Consider the following 15,791-nt stretch of genomic DNA (forward strand, 5'->3'; position numbering starts at 1 on the left):
TAAGCAGAAGAGGAATTGAGAGAAAGTAGGGCTTGTGAAGGAATAAGCAGAAGAGGAATGGAGATAAAGTAGGGATTGTGAATGAATAAGCAGAAGAGGAATGGAGATAAAGTAGGGATTGTGAAGGAATAAGAAAGAAGAGGAATGGAGAGAAAGTAGGGATTGTGAAGGAATAAGCAGAAGAGGAATGGAGAGAAAGTAGGGATTGTGAATGAATGAGCAGAAGAGGAATGGAGAGAAAGTAGGGATTGTGAATGAATAAGCAGAAGAGGAATGGAGATAAAGTAGGGATTGTGAATGAATAAGCAGAAGAGGAATGGAGAGAAAGTAGGGCTTGTGAAGGAATAAGCAGAAGAGGAATGGAGATAAAGTAGGGATTGTGAATGAATAAGCAGAAGAGGAATGGAGATAAAGTAGGAAATGTGAAGGAATAAGCAGAAGAGGAAAGGAGATAAAATAGGGATTGTAGAGGAATACGAAGAAGAGGAATGGAGAAAAAGTAGGGATTGTGGAGGAATACGCAGAAGAGGAATTAAAAATAAGGTTTTGAACAAGAGGATAAATGAATAATAAAGTAGGGACTGAGAGGGAATCAATGGAAGATGAATGAAGAGGAAACAGGGATTATGAAGGTAATGAACAGAAGATGAATGAGGAAACAGTAGGGATTGCAATGGAATTAACAAACGACAAATGAGAAAACCGTAGGGATTACAAGTGATTGAACAGAAGATAAATGAGGAAATTCCTGAAGTGCATTCTGGAGAGTCACAAATGGGTGACCACTAGCCTAAATGGAGGTACCGATATTAGAACTGCCAAAAATGTTTAATTGGTGGGGGTCCCAATGCTAGAACCCCACATATTCTTAGAAAGAGGGGCCCAGATGTCTGTAGGGGGCCTCTATTCGTATCAATGAAAAGTTGCCTTTTATTAAGAACAGTGACCAGGACATTCTCTCTCGGAATAGGTGGGGATCAAAACAGACAACTACGATTGGGGTCCTACGGTAGGTGAGAGGGGTCCCTACACTGAACTGCTTCCCATTCTTCCTATCACACAGTCATAGCATTTGCCTGCAGCCGCCACTAGAGGGCGCTCACTGCATACAGATTATTTCAATACTAGCTGTATAAATCCCTATGTAGTGAGCTCCATCTAGTGGCAGCTGCACGGAGCCAGAATATTAATATTGATCTCTGACTGTGTGAGGGGAAGCAGGAGATTTGGAGCTCTGAGTGTAAAAAAATATAAAGATAATGTCTGGCACAGTGCCACCCAGGTCACTGGACAAAGACCTGAGGCATGGCGCCCAGCGCTAGCGATGCCACTGCCACACACAGTACCGATAGGGACCCAAGTAACTGCATTTTGTTCCTTAGAACTGTGCAGGAAGAAACTTTGTGACTCTCTCAGGAATTCAGGGAGAGTTGACAACTGTGTCCTGACTTGCTGCTATTCTTAGTGAGGGAATGTGCGGCAGAGCTGCACTTTCCATATCAGCCGGTAGGTGGCAGCGCTGAGACTCGTTTGCCAGCGCCGGGCTCTTCTCGTGTGCCAGGGATGAGTGACGTCACGGCGGGGGCGGGGCTGGCTCTATATATATAAGGGAGCAGCTGGCAGAGTTTTGTCAATGAACAGCTGAGACTCGCAGGTGATCTGTGGCTCTGAGAAGCCAAGCACCAGCTCAACCCCCCAAATACCCAGCAACCCCCTCCCCAAAGTGTGACTAAGGATCCCTGGTCCTGTACCTGCTGCATTATATTACATTACGTTACACTCCTCTGCTTGCGGTCTTTGGACAATGTTTGCGGACATCTGCCCTGGATCGCTGCTTCTGGCTGCATTGCTGGGGATCGCTTGCTGTGGGAAGATGGTAAGTGCTGCATCTATTTCTGTATGGGAGACCCCCACCCCCGCTGCACTGGCACAACGACTTTATGTTTTTAAGTTCATGTTTGTCCTGATGATATAAGTCCAGGACAGCACATGCTGGGAGTTGTAGTTCCTCATAGCATGACATTGTTTAGACTTAAAGAGGCGAACTACAAATCCCAGCATTGCATACCCTTTCCTTTACTTTGTATTCACCTGCATGAGCATGCTGGGAGTTGTAGTTCCTAACTAGCATAGCATGATATTGTGGTGAGATACTAGACCTGAAGAGACTACAGTCCCAGCATTGCATTGATTATCATAACTTTTTGTATTGAGCTGCATGGACATGCTGGGAGTTGTAGTTCACCACCATGGAATGATTGGGTAGTGACCTCTAACTCATCATTATTAATCAAGGCTGTGCAGCCAGATGTTGGGGAATACAACTCCTATCAGACTTTCACCATGCATTGGTTCTAGTTGTACGTGACCAGGGGAGGTGCAGCTTGCGCTGGATGTAGTGGTACTGGTCTGCAGAGCTTGCACTCTAGCACTTGTATAGAGGGATCTGGGGTCCATTAGTATTTCCCAGTCCCCCCTCCCACGTGTCTGATCGGAAACAATCCCGTCTTTCTGGTCGGCCATTAGTGATTTCCTCCGCAGACTTATTATAATAAATGACTTTGTTGTGATGCGGAGATCAAAGTCTCCTTTTTAAGGCCGCTGATTGGTCCAGGGCTGGCGGAGTGCTGGGATAAGGGGGGCGGGGTTCTCCAGAATGGTGCCCATTAACCATTTCCGTGCCAGGTGAAGGCTCGTGTAATTTTACTGTGCGATAAAAGTTCTATTTATTTTTTTATTCCAGCTGTACGTGGGAAAGCTGGGTGACAACCAATATAGCCGCCATGCTGGCTCCTCCACAACCGGCTTTCCCAGTCTCCTGAATGGTGACGGTGACACGGGGCAGGCGGATGTGTTGCTGCGTATGTAGTCATGTTTGCTGTTCAGGAGCCTGGAAAAGCTGGGTGAGGACCCCCACGTTGGCAATGTTCCGGCGAATATTCTGTATAATGTACAGCGCGTTGTATGAAGAATTCTTAGGAGGACATAATCTATGGTGTTTGGTTTAGAGCCACAAGTGCCAGCATATAATGCCCGCTGCAGAGGTAGGCAGCCGATGCTGGGACTTGTAGTTCTTCAAAAGCCAGGCAGAGGTTACCTGCAGCTAGGACGGAGAACGCTGTAATGTAACGTTCTGGGGCCATGTCTGCTGAACAGGGATATTTTTATTTATAGGTTGGCACGGTGCCAGCTGGCAAAGGTGGCATAATTTTAGCATAAATGTGGCCGACGAGTGATTTGTGATATTGCAAGGTCTCTGCATCTTCAGGCATATCCAAGATAGCGGCTCATGGTGGCACATAATAGGGTGGCATAGGTCGTGGGTAAATCCACTGGTCTTATATACATCGGTAATACTACCAGCCTGACCCTAGAAGATTCCCTAATAATAAAGAGATGCTAATGTTTGCCTCACCCCTCCCGATCCTCCACCTGGGGGTCTTGTACCTGCCCGTTATGCTAATTGGGTAGCCCAAGTGTCCGTTGTATGACCCCCCCCCCCCCTTTCTTATTCTGACATTAAAGTGTCTGCCCCTTTAAGCAAAGTTGGGGTGTTCTCTACCCTTCACTCACCTTATAATTCATGCCACTATAAATACCCGTCAGCGCTGCAGGTTTGTAAACAGTTGGTGCCGCTCTCGCCCTCCACATCCCTGTATGTTTATGTATAATCTCCCCGTCGCCTGCCAATATCACATTTCAAGGGCTTGGCGCGATGATTTGATATTCTGCTCAACTGGAAACTCTGAAGGAAAACATCCGATTTGCGGACCCCACATTCCTGCATTAAGTGACTGAGGGGCTGAAGACTGCGGAGGGGGCTTCAATCTTTCTACCTATTACCAGGGAGTCACTTTACAGTTAAGTCTCAGTCTGGACCCCCAATAAGAGGCGGTAGAGCTGCGACCATGCTGCTCGGTCCGGGGGTCTCAAGCAATACCGTTCTATATCTTTCCGGCTACCAATCAGAATGTGGCAGCTGCTTATTGTCCCCTATATTGTAACTTATAGAATGTATGAATAGGGATCTGTGGGGTATAGCGGCAGGACGTATGCCGGGGTGGTGGTCTCGGGGAAGAACTGCTCTGTCCTATATGTCCTGGGCTCCTCCTATATTTTAAAGGGTTAAAGTTGCTGACCCATATAGCGCCCCTTATATCCACCTAATATGGCCAAATGGGGGTTGTGTACTCCCGATCTTATGCCGAGTGGGTTTCGTCCTTTTCTACCTAACTGAAATGTTCCAGATTCTTCTCTGGTTCTGGGAAAGCTGGGTGATGACCAGTATGGCTGCCGATACACCCTCCCCAGCTAAATCTGCCTAGTCTCAGTACATTCCTAGCTCTCATATGGCATATATTTGGCAACTTCTATTGGAGACCTAATGGTGGCCGTATTTGTCACACAGCTTTCCCACGAACAGATATTCTCCTCTGGTGTTCTTGGTTAACCTCTCGTTGGGTGACGGTGCCGTTTCTGGTCAGTGGGACCACCCTGGGACTTCCGCGCTGTCATTAGAGTGTGAACCGTTTCTAGGGTTCTCCAGTATTGACCCTCCGTACTCGGCTCCCGCAGCCATTGGCCGTGGTCCAGGCTCCTGTGTGGCGGGTATCACTCGCTACGCGCTGCACGGTGGGAGTTCAGCTCTGGAACTGTTTATAACTTCACGTTTTATCAGATTTTACAAATTCTTGTGTGCAGCCTCCAGTGCTCCTGTATTATCCGGGCCTCCTACAACCACTAATGGCAGCCATTATATCCAGCTTTCCATAAACCCTGTAAGACCTATACATCTGTATTGTGTTATACAGGGTAATATTCCACCCTGCCCCCTCTCTAGGCCTTATTCAGACGAACGTTGTATATGTCCGTGTGCTGTCCACTAAAAAAAAAAACAGGCTGCACACGGTCCTATGCAATCCAATGAGGCTATTCAGATGTCCGTGATTTTTCACGTAGCGTGTTTCCATTGCATGAAACTCACTGCATGTCGGTTTTTGCGGACCACATCGCCCATTGAAGTCAGTGGGTGCGTGAAAATCAGACAGCGCAAGGACGTCATCCGTGTACTGTCCGTGTCTCTCTCGCGACAGATGCTAAAGAAATGCTGAGAAAAAAATAATAAAATGATGCCACACGGAACTGCGTTAAATACGGTCCGTTTTTTGTGGACTCAAAACTGACACACTCGTCTGAATCAGGCCGAAGGATGTTTTTACACAGTGGGGCTGTGCCGCTGCCACAGAGAGGAGCCATGCAGAAATAACGAGGGAAACGAGTGTTCAATAAAGATCCCTTTCAATGCTGTTATATAGTGAACATGGCCTCCGTGTCAGTCTTCACCGTCTCTCTGGCATTCTTCTAATTTATTATTACGTTCAGGAGGAATAGAGTGAGAGGTGGGTGAGTTGCCCTATATGAAATATGACTTATCTGCTAAATGTTAGTGGTGGGCACTGTAGATGGCATTGTGCAGTTAATAGACGACACGCGGCTTAGGGGGGGTAAATGGCATACTTGGCAGGAGTGAAGAGTGCCTTGCCACAGCCCCTGGATTATTTCCAAATCCCTGGTGATGCGGGTCTTGTCATCCAGCCAGAATGCCCTCAGGACTACGCGGCTGACTGCTATAGTTGCAGTGTCCTCTGACTATTGCTGGTGCATGTATGTTATATTTGACCTGCAAAATTGTACCCAAAAAATGACGCCCATTGGGCATCATAATTGTCTACAACTTTCCCTTGGATTCTGGCCACCTTTAAAAGGGTTTTCCAGGCCTATAATATTCATGGCCTATCCTTAGTCGGAGTCTGATCTTGCCGATCAAGTGAATGAAGGCTCAGTGGTGCAACAGCAGTGCCTTGTTTACCCAGACACGGCGCCATAAATTTGGTTGTGGCTGTGCCTGGTATTGCAGCTCGGTCCCAATGAAGGCATCTGATCGGTGTGGGTGAGGAACCCCCACTGATGAGATATTAATGGCCGATGTTAATGATAGGCCATTAATAAGTGCTGGAAAACCACTTGATTCTCATCGGTTCTTCCAGGTTAGTGGTTGTTAACCATCTGATTTGGATTTGTCGGCTGGTGGTGGTTGGGGAGGGGGGGGCTCCCCGCACATATAGGATGGAGAGATCTGCAGTTCTTTACCCCTGGATTACTCTGTTCCTGCCATATGTGGCCCACTCTAAGCACACGAGACGGCGCTGGCTGTGATATCGTGTATACTGTTATGTAGACTGTATATGACGGTTCTTCACTTTATGGCACTTATGTTATCTGTGACAATATTATGTAGACTTTGTACGGTATTGCTGTGTTTGATACTGGCTGGCACAATCGTGGAGGCACTGTATGGTACTATGTTGGTATTGAATGGGTATGGCATTATTGTGTGATTTAGTATTGTGTATGGCACTGTTAGTGCTTGGGTATGGCATTGTGTTGGCACTGTATAGTATTGTTTTGACACTATGTTGGTACTATATGGGTATGGCACTGTTTGGCACTATGTTGGTGCTATATGGGTATAACAGTATTGTGTAGGCACTATTGGTACTATATGGGCATGGCACTATGTTGGTTCTATATGGGTATGGCAGTATTGTGTAGGCACTGTATAGTATTGTTTGGTACTATATGGGTATGGCAGTGTTTGGCACTATGTAGGTACTGTACGGATGTGGCACTATTGTGTAGACCCTGTATGTCAGTATTGTGTAGGCTATGTTGGTACTATATGGGTATGACAGTATTGTGTAGGTACTCTGACATTCACTTTCCATTGACCATGTTTCCTCTGGTTGCTCAGGGCAACATTGATTGTTTGTTTTTTTTGGTCTGGAGATCGTTAAATGCAACCAATCAAATGACTTTATTTTCTAACCTGTACTGAAGAAAAATGGAAACTGATTCGATATGGACATTTTTTAGTACTTTTTTATTTTTTTTACAAGATTTATTTAACGTTATTTCCTAATCATGTTTCATGTAAGGGTATGTTCACACGGCGGGGGTCCGTAACGGCTGAAATTACGGGGATGTTTCAGCCTGAAAACATCCCCGTAATTTCAGCCGTACCGGCATGTGCAGGCGCTTGAACGCCGCGTCAATTACGGCCGTAATTAGCGCTGCTATTCATTGGAGTCAATGAATAGCGGCTCCAATTACGGCCAAAGAAGTGACAGGTCACTTCTTCTACGCGGGCGTCTATTTACGCGCCGTCATTTGACAGCGGCGCGTAAATATACGCCTCGTGTGAACAGACAAACGTCTGCCCATTGCTTTCAATGGGCAGATGTTTGTCAGCGCTATTTTCAGACGTAATTCAGGGCAAAAACGCCCGAATTACGTCCGTAAATAGGCCGTGTGAACATACCCTAAGACGGCTGATAAGGATGGATACGTATCTTGAATAAAATTCCCGGAATACAATGTATCGCTGCCAGTGTGGGCGGTTATTTGGCTGTCCATCGGAAGTTAAGATTTTTAATGGCAGAAATACAGATTTTTTATATGTTGAAATATTGGAAGATGTGGGTGACATGTGTGACCGTGGACGTACAGTAGAATAATGCTACAGTACTTATCTGCTGAGTTAGTAAAGGCTTAGATACACTACTAGCAGACCGTATCCCACATCGTAAGCTTAGATACACCAGCTCCGTATGCATTATCTCACATGACACGAGTAGATACACTGGCACAGCAGACAGTATCACACACGATGGGCTTGGATACACCGCTCAGCAGACAGTATCCCTTATTACAGGCTAAGATACAGGGGAAAGCAGCGCAGCGTTCACAAATATATATATTTATTCCTCCGTGGAATTTGCTGGAAACCACTAGATGCTATTTTTAATAATCGGAGAACTGTGCGGTTAAAGTAAATATTTTCTCGTCTTTACCTTTTTTCCAGTCCTGAACTGGTTATCATAACAGGAGTAGTAAAGCGGCGCTCTGTTAATCCCAGAGTCACAGTTCCTGCCCTGTCCAAATCCTGTGAGTGATGCCAGGTTTAAGGCGGAGCTGGTATGAGTCACCGGGTCACGTGGTCCTTTGTTTATGCCAGTCTTTGGCTGCCCGTGCAGGAATTGGCTGTAATTTGAGGATTAACTTGGGAGAATTTAAAAATTTCACCAACTAAATTTCTGACATCCACAGCGGAGAACAGAAAACTGAAAATCAAAAATTCCTAATGGGGTTAATCTTTGGTGTTTACCAAAAACGCTTCTCCTGCAATTCAACTTTCTCAGTGTTTATTATCATTTATAACATTTTATCTCTCCAGCCCGTGTTATAATGCTATAAAAAGTGTAATCAAAGTCACTAAGGGCCAAATATTGTTGAAGGGCCGTTCACTTTAACCGTTTCATTTTCCCACGCTTGATATTGACATGAAACGGGGAGCAAAGACTTATTTATAAAAAGATTTGTTTTTACTAAATCTTTTTTTTAAATATTCAAATTCTCTCCCATGTGCAGAGCGCATATTCTGAATTTGTCCTGGTAGGAGCTTTTTCCTACTATAATACTGCCCACTATATACAAGAATATAACTACTATAATACTGCCTCTATATACAAGAATATAACTATTATAATACTGCCTCCTATATACAAGAATATAACTACTATAATACTGCCCCCTATATACAAGAATATAACTACTATAATACTGCCCCCTATATACAAGAATATAACTACTATAATACTGCTCCTATATACAAGAATATAACTACTATAATACTACTCCCTATATACAAGAATATAACTACTATAATACTACTCCCTATATACAAGAATATAACTACTATAATACTGCCCCCTATATACAAGAATATAGCTACTATAATACTGCTCCCTATATACAAGAATATAACTACTATAATACTGCCCCCTATATACAAGAATATAACTACTATAATACTGCCCCTATATACAAGAATATAACTACTATAATACTGCCCCCTATATACAAGAATATAACTACTATAATACTGCCTCTATATACAAGAATATAACTACTATAATACTGCCCCTATATACAAGAATATAACTACTATAATACTGCTCCTATATACAAGAATATAACTACTATAATACTGCTCCTATATACAAGAATATAACTACTATAATACTGCTCCTATATACAAGAATATAACTACTATAATACTGCCCTCTATATACAAGAATATAACTACTATAATACTGGCCCCTATATACAAGAATATAACTACTATAATACTGCTCCTATATACAAGAATATAACTACTATAATACTGCTCCTATATACAAGAATATAACTACTATAATACTGCCCCTATATACAAGAATATAACTACTATAATACTGCTCCTATATACAAGAATATAACTACTATAATACTGCCCCTATATACAAGAATATAACTACTATAATACTGCTCCTATATACAAGAATATAACTACTATAATACTGCCCCCTATATACAAGAATATAACTACTATAATACTGCTCCTATATACAAGAATATAACTACTATAATACTTCCAGGATGTACTCTCTTGCAGATGTGATGCGGCAGTGAGTTGTGACATTTGGCTTTATCTGTAAGAAACCTTGAGACTGAGGGGAAATATTTGACTTCTCATTGAATCTTTGCCATTTTATGTTATCCTGTCATTACCGTGTAACCTGCTACAACATATTAGTTTCCCGATCCGTTATAAAGCCTCTCCTGTGGTTCCACCAATAGCAGGTCCACCGAGCTGTCAGTCACAATTACCTGGCGAGATGGCTGGAGAACCAAACCCACCCCGAGCACAATCCGTTACTACAGTAATTCAGTGCTCTCTGGTGAATTGCATTGTAGGAGATGTATTTTTTTTTCTTCTGCCTCGCTACTGTACTGTGCCTGGTGTTGACATTACCTACAATGCAATAAAGAAGAGCATTTTCAAGTCGAGAGAGACCCTGAATCAGCAGGGACTGCAGATATGTGAAATCTTGCAGTTTGTGCTTTAACTGGAAACCGGAAGATCCAGAGCTGCATTCACAAGTCTTCGCTGTTTTGTGTGTTCTTTAAAGTCGTAAATGTGACAATCATATATATATTTTTTCATTCTATAGGGGGAACCCTCATGCCCATCAACATGCGTCTGCCCCAAGGAAACTCAAACGTGTGCCCCTGGTATCAGTCTTGTGACGGACAGTTGTGGATGCTGTAAGGTCTGTGCCCGTCAGTACAACCAGGACTGTGATTTGAGTCACCCCTGTGACCACATCAAGGGGCTGCACTGCGACTTTGGAGCTGACCCCTCATCTACCAAGGGTATCTGCCGCGGTAAGTAGTTACCTGACTTGTATGAAACTGGATTTTAACTCGTCCGATCCTTTGTAATTCCAATCGCCTATGGTTTTCAAGAGAAAAGCTGTGCCTACGGTGCCCCTTATCTCACCCCCTGTTGTGAAAACCAGTTTGTCTGGAATTGGCATCATACACAGCTGTACGAAAACTGTGGCACAGTTAAGGCAGCAGTCAGACCAAGCACCTTTGCTTTGGGCACACCTCCTGCCATGTTTACCACCCATAAAAAGTTGGCAAAAACATTTGTATGTACCAAGGCAACGAACAGGAATAATTGGGGCTTTTTACTTCAGCTTGGCTGGTGACCCAGATAAGGGTGTAATTGCATTTAGATTTGCACCTCTCTCTTTACCTATCACAAGTCATTAGCAGAAGATGAGCTCGATGTCCACTGGGCAATAGGCTGGTATTTGGCCGTGGCTCTAACGTCGGCTGGGCTGTTTTTGAAGAGCAGATCTAATTTAAGTCAACACCGCACCTGGCAAGATGTCTCGCCAGCTATCCTCTTCCTGTCTGCAGATAACCCGCCCTGGAACAGTAAACACTTGGGCTCTGCTCCACAAGGATAATTGCCCAGAACTTTTATAATTCTCAACTACAGGCACTACCGACCAATTTAATGCCACCTTTAACAAGCATCTGAGGGTCATCCTGTTCCTTTGGGAGTAGAAGTTTACCACAGATCACATTACAAGGCTCCCGGATCATAACGGTGTGACCTATGGTGACTTCCGAGTAATTCTGGACCTTCTGTCATGGTAAAGGGACAGGCCTCAAATAATTAAAGGGTTTTTTATTAATAATTTAGTCACACGTTCCAAAAATGCTTCCATGATCGCCACCTGTAGACACTTCAAGAGGCAATTTCACTGGCGTTCTATCGTGAGCATTGTCTGTTAGGTCATACCCCAATGACTAAACTAGCACAACCCCTTCCTTTAGTTAGTTCCAAATTAATTTAAGGTTACATACACCTTCACATTAACCTTAGACACCTCCAAGCAGGACTAAGAGGTTTGGTTCTTCTACAGAACTTCATTACCCTGGCAAATTGAGAAGGTCCAAGCCATGAGATCCTCCCATGATAGGTTTGAAGATAATTTTGGAGTAACCCTAGAATAACGGTAAAAATAGAGTCAGTACTTCGTTCTGGAGTGCTGTGCCTCTTCCATTTGTGACTGTGGGATCTCCAAGTCGGGTTCCTGGAGGCTGGCACCTGGTTGGCCAGTGAGAGGTCTTCTTTCTGCTTTGCTTCTCCTATCCTTGGTGTGTGGGCTAGAGAAAGAGTAGATGTCCAATTTCTCAGAGATCCATAAGGTTACCACATAACTCCAACCTAACCCCTTGGTATGTCATATGAAGTCTACAGTCTTCTTGGACACCCCAAAGTCTCCATTTCTGATTGAAGACCTATCCATATTGGTCCCAAGAACTTTGATCTGTTACAGGGGAGCTCATAACGCCAAAGTGGGAAACATCGTTTCGCTTATAGGATGAATGATCAATTTGTTTTTGTGAACATTAGCATTTTACTATTGATATCTTTTGGTCTTTTCCTCCAGCAAAATCTGAAGGTCGACCTTGTGAATTCTTCGGGCAAATCTATCAGAATGGGGAGAACTTTCAATTCAACTGCAAGCACCAGTGCTACTGTATGGATGGAGTGGTGGGATGCATGCCCCTGTGTCCTCAGGAGATGTCTGTGCCTAGCGTGGACTGCATTAATCCAAGACTAGTGAAGGTCCCTGGCCAGTGCTGTGAGGAGTGGATGTGTGATAGCAACCACATCTCAGAGGACTCTGGAGACACCACCATTGGAGACGTGGATGACCATTTGAAGTCGTCTGAAGAAAACTTAGACCAGGAAGATGTTGAACCAGTATCTAGCAACGAGCTCATTACTTTGGTCCGAAATGGATACAAAATGGAGACGGGTAAGTTGTGGGGAGTCTTTTGCCTTTCTCCTCATCATGAAACCAACCCCTACATATCTGGTTTTCGCCCAACCCAACTTTAGCGAATACTGCAAACCTGCCAAGAATTAAGACCAGGTTGGGGGCTGTTTTTTAAATTCTTTCCCTAATGGTTATGCTGAACCCGTAGGCCTGAGTATGGAGTCTGTCATTTAGGGTCTCATGGCTGCGTTTATTGGCTCCATATATAACTACAAAGCCCTACGATAGCTCTTCAGAAACAACTAGCGATTGGGACAACCTCTTTATTTCTCTAAATTTTTCTGCATACAGGTCTGGGTCCTCACCCCCAACCAGATCGATCCAGCTGTGCCATCCAAACAACAGAATGGTCTCAATGCTCTAAATCTTGTGGCATGGGACTCTCCACCAGGATAACCAATGATAACCCTCAATGCAAGCTCATGAAGGAGACTCGCTTGTGCCAAATCCGGCCCTGCAAAGACCCTTTGACATCCAAACCCAAGGTAAATTATTGTTCTTTCTTTGTTGGGTATGTGGAAGACCGGGACGGTAAAACCCCCCCCCCCCCCCCAAAAAAAAATTGGCCAACTGAAGAGCTTGGAGCACACTGCAGACAGCTGTAGCTACTACCACTTTACTTTGCCAGTGTCCCTCTTAGATTATGGGAAGCAACAGAAATTCAAGACTAAAACTGGAAGATGTATCTGAAGGAATGTTTTGTGGATTTCTAAACCCAGGCTTTAAAGGGGTTGTCTCAAACCATTCCTGTCCATATGCCCTGTTAACGTATTACATGTACGGCCATTCGATTAGCCGAAAATATACTTGTCCTAAAAAATAACTTTCTATGGCTCGAGACAAGTTGCATGTTTTTTGAAGTTGTAATTTGGTGCATATTTTTATTTTTTTTCCAATTAGAATGGCAAAAAATGCACCCGAACAAAGAAAGCCAAGCAGGCGATGCATTTCACCTATGCCGGGTGCACCAGCGTGCGGAGGTACAAGCCAAACTACTGTGGGTCCTGCACAGATGGCCGGTGCTGCACCCCATCCAAGACCAGAACCATGAGGGTGCGCTTCCGTTGCGATGATGGTGACACTTTCCAGAAAAGCATGATGTGGATTGAAAAGTGCAGGTGTCATCAAAACTGCCCCTATCACAGTGAGCTGTCATACCCCCATTACCGGTTACACAATGATATCCACAAATTCACAGACTGAGTGGCCAGAATGGCTTTTTTTCTTTCAGACTTATGGGGTGGTGGCCAAGAAAAAAAAAATGGTTCCCCATCCTTCAAAATATTTCCGACTTACAGGGCCCGACCACCCAATATTGGGTGGTAATATAGTGGATGGTGCGTCACATTCATAAGTGGTCTAGTGAGGCATGACTTTACCATTGACCCTCTTGAAAGCAAAATTATCGAATGGAAGAGTGACGCACGTCACGGGCTTAGCAATGGTAGAGAGGCAGATTTATTCCAATGTGGGCTATAAGATACATTAACGTTAGCCGTAAATGTGCAGCACAATTAGATTGTAGAGGAGTCCCGGTCAAGGGAGATTTCAGGGTATCTGTACAGTTTGACTGTGTGGACTACAGCAGAGCAGTATTATGACATAAAGGACTAGATGTCCCACCACGTCATTGGCAGCATTGACCTGATGCCCAGAGCTGTGATGGTGAATTTGAAGACGTCTGAACATTTCGAGAAGTCTTCCTACTTCAGCCTATGAGGAGACCTAATGTCAAAATAGTCTCCCATGAGGACTTGGAAATGTTAGATGAGAATAGTGTAGAGAAGAGGAATAGTTGGATTAACGACCATTGTCAACATTGTTATCCCTACAGTAGACAGGGTTGATCATGACTACAATGTATTCCACACTGAAGACCAAGATGGACCCAATTAGGTTTAAGACGAGTTCTTAATAATGGTCAGTCTGGCCGTGTTATATAGACCGGAGACTTTATTCTGTCTCAAGTTTTGTTTTTGTTTAAATTTTGTTTCCAACTCCACAATTTAAGAGTTTTTGTGAAGACCTTGTGATGAGGGTCCTAGGACTGAAACCTGTTCCTTTAGGATAGACAAACATTGGTGGTAACTCTAGAACATGATCTATTTACATGACTACAGAGACATCGCTCAGTACTAAAATTTGGGTGTAAAACGTGACAACATGAAGATCTTGAGGACTTCATGTGCTTCCAAGGGGTTGTCCACTCTGGGAAAACCCCGTTTGTTAAAAGGATTCCTTGACAATAAGTTGATCACAAAGTAAAAAAAGCGTAAAATCATCAGACCCATGAGAACCAGGCCATATGGATCTTTGAATACCTGTGAATGTAGAACCAGTGACATCACAGATCTCCAGTGACATCATGAAGATCTCAGCCAATAAATGTATCTGGAGGCTGTGATATCATTCGATAGCCAGAATGTAAGCCGACTAGAGGCCGCAGTGTACACAGGATTTCCTTAAAGGAGTTTTCCATGATCAGAATTATTTTTGGCTAAACACATAGCTCTGCTCCGGAGTAAACCCTACCTATAGGCTTGTATAGCCTTATGTAAAATATGTAGCCGTGGGTGACATATCCATGTCCGGTGTGATGTCATATGTCCAGCAATCACGTAACCTATTAGTTATGTGACTGCAGTATTCTGGGAATCACTGCAACATTTTCAATACAAACCAATGGGTAAATTGAACTCATTAAATTAAAGGAATGGTGTTACTGCTTTTAGCTTAAAATCCTACTAATCCTGGAATGCCCCTTTTAAAGGGGAGTCCCTAATTAAAGGATTAGAAAAATACGTCTACTTTAATAAAAATTTTAAAAAAAAGTGCCACATCTGTCTACAGGTTGCTTGTGGTATTGCAACTCAGCCCTATTCAAGTTAATGGAACTAGCTGCAATACCACACACAACCTATACATCGGTGTGGTGCTGGAAGAAAGTAACAATGTTTTTCTTGTCCTGGACAAACTCTTGTCGATCATAAAACTGACCTTGAAGGAGATCTGTGGTGCCCATGACTTTTGGAAAATTGTCAGGGGTGGACCATTCTCTACCCCTCCTTCATATGCCACAAGTTGTATATTTGCATTTTTATAGGCCTTGCCATCAAGATTGCTGCCTGCATTGCCTCTTATTTTTCACATATTTTTTTTAAGGGTATGTGCACACACACTATTTACGTCCGTAATTGACGGACGTATTTCGGCCGCAAGTCCCGGACCGAACACAGTGCAGGGAGCCGGGCTCCTAGCATCATAGTTATATACGATGCTAGGAGTCCCTGCCTCTCTGCAGGACAACTGTCCCGTACTGTAATCATGTTTTCAGTACGGGACAGCAGTTCCACGGAGAGGCAGGGACTCCTAGCATCGTACATAAGTATGATGCTAGGAGCCCGGCTCCCTGCACTGTGTTCGGTCCGGTACTTGCGGCCGAAATACGTCCGTCAATTACGGACGTAAATAGTGTGTGTGCACATA

General features: G+C 43.9%; 1 protein-coding gene across 1 annotated transcript; it reads left to right on the forward strand.

The window, feature by feature from the left end:
* The first annotated feature begins 1,653 nt into the window (after positions 1-1,653).
* LOC142658572 (CCN family member 1-like) lies at positions 1,654-15,115 on the forward strand. The gene is made up of 5 exons (XM_075834147.1): positions 1,654-1,876; positions 10,113-10,326; positions 11,913-12,284; positions 12,597-12,790; positions 13,206-15,115. Exons 1-5 carry the CDS (start codon positions 1,805-1,807, stop codon positions 13,506-13,508), a joined length of 1,155 nt encoding a protein of 384 aa, XP_075690262.1. The 5' UTR covers positions 1,654-1,804; the 3' UTR covers positions 13,509-15,115.
* Positions 15,116-15,791: the final 676 nt, after the last annotated feature.

The sequence above is a fragment of the Rhinoderma darwinii genome, chromosome 8 (assembly GCF_050947455.1).
Source record: "Rhinoderma darwinii isolate aRhiDar2 chromosome 8, aRhiDar2.hap1, whole genome shotgun sequence".
Taxonomy (NCBI): Eukaryota; Metazoa; Chordata; class Amphibia; order Anura; family Rhinodermatidae; genus Rhinoderma; species Rhinoderma darwinii.

Excerpts from the sequence above, each read along its gene's own strand:
- LOC142658572 (XM_075834147.1), top strand. The coding sequence starts at position 1,805 with ATGTTTGCGGACATCTGCCCTGGATCGCTGCTTCTGGCTGCATTGCTG. Across the intron at positions 1,877-10,112 it reads TCGCTTGCTGTGGGAAGATG|GGGGAACCCTCATGCCCATC; the intron begins GTAAGTGCTGCA and ends TTCATTCTATAG. Across the intron at positions 12,791-13,205 it reads CTTTGACATCCAAACCCAAG|AATGGCAAAAAATGCACCCG; the intron begins GTAAATTATTGT and ends TTTTCCAATTAG.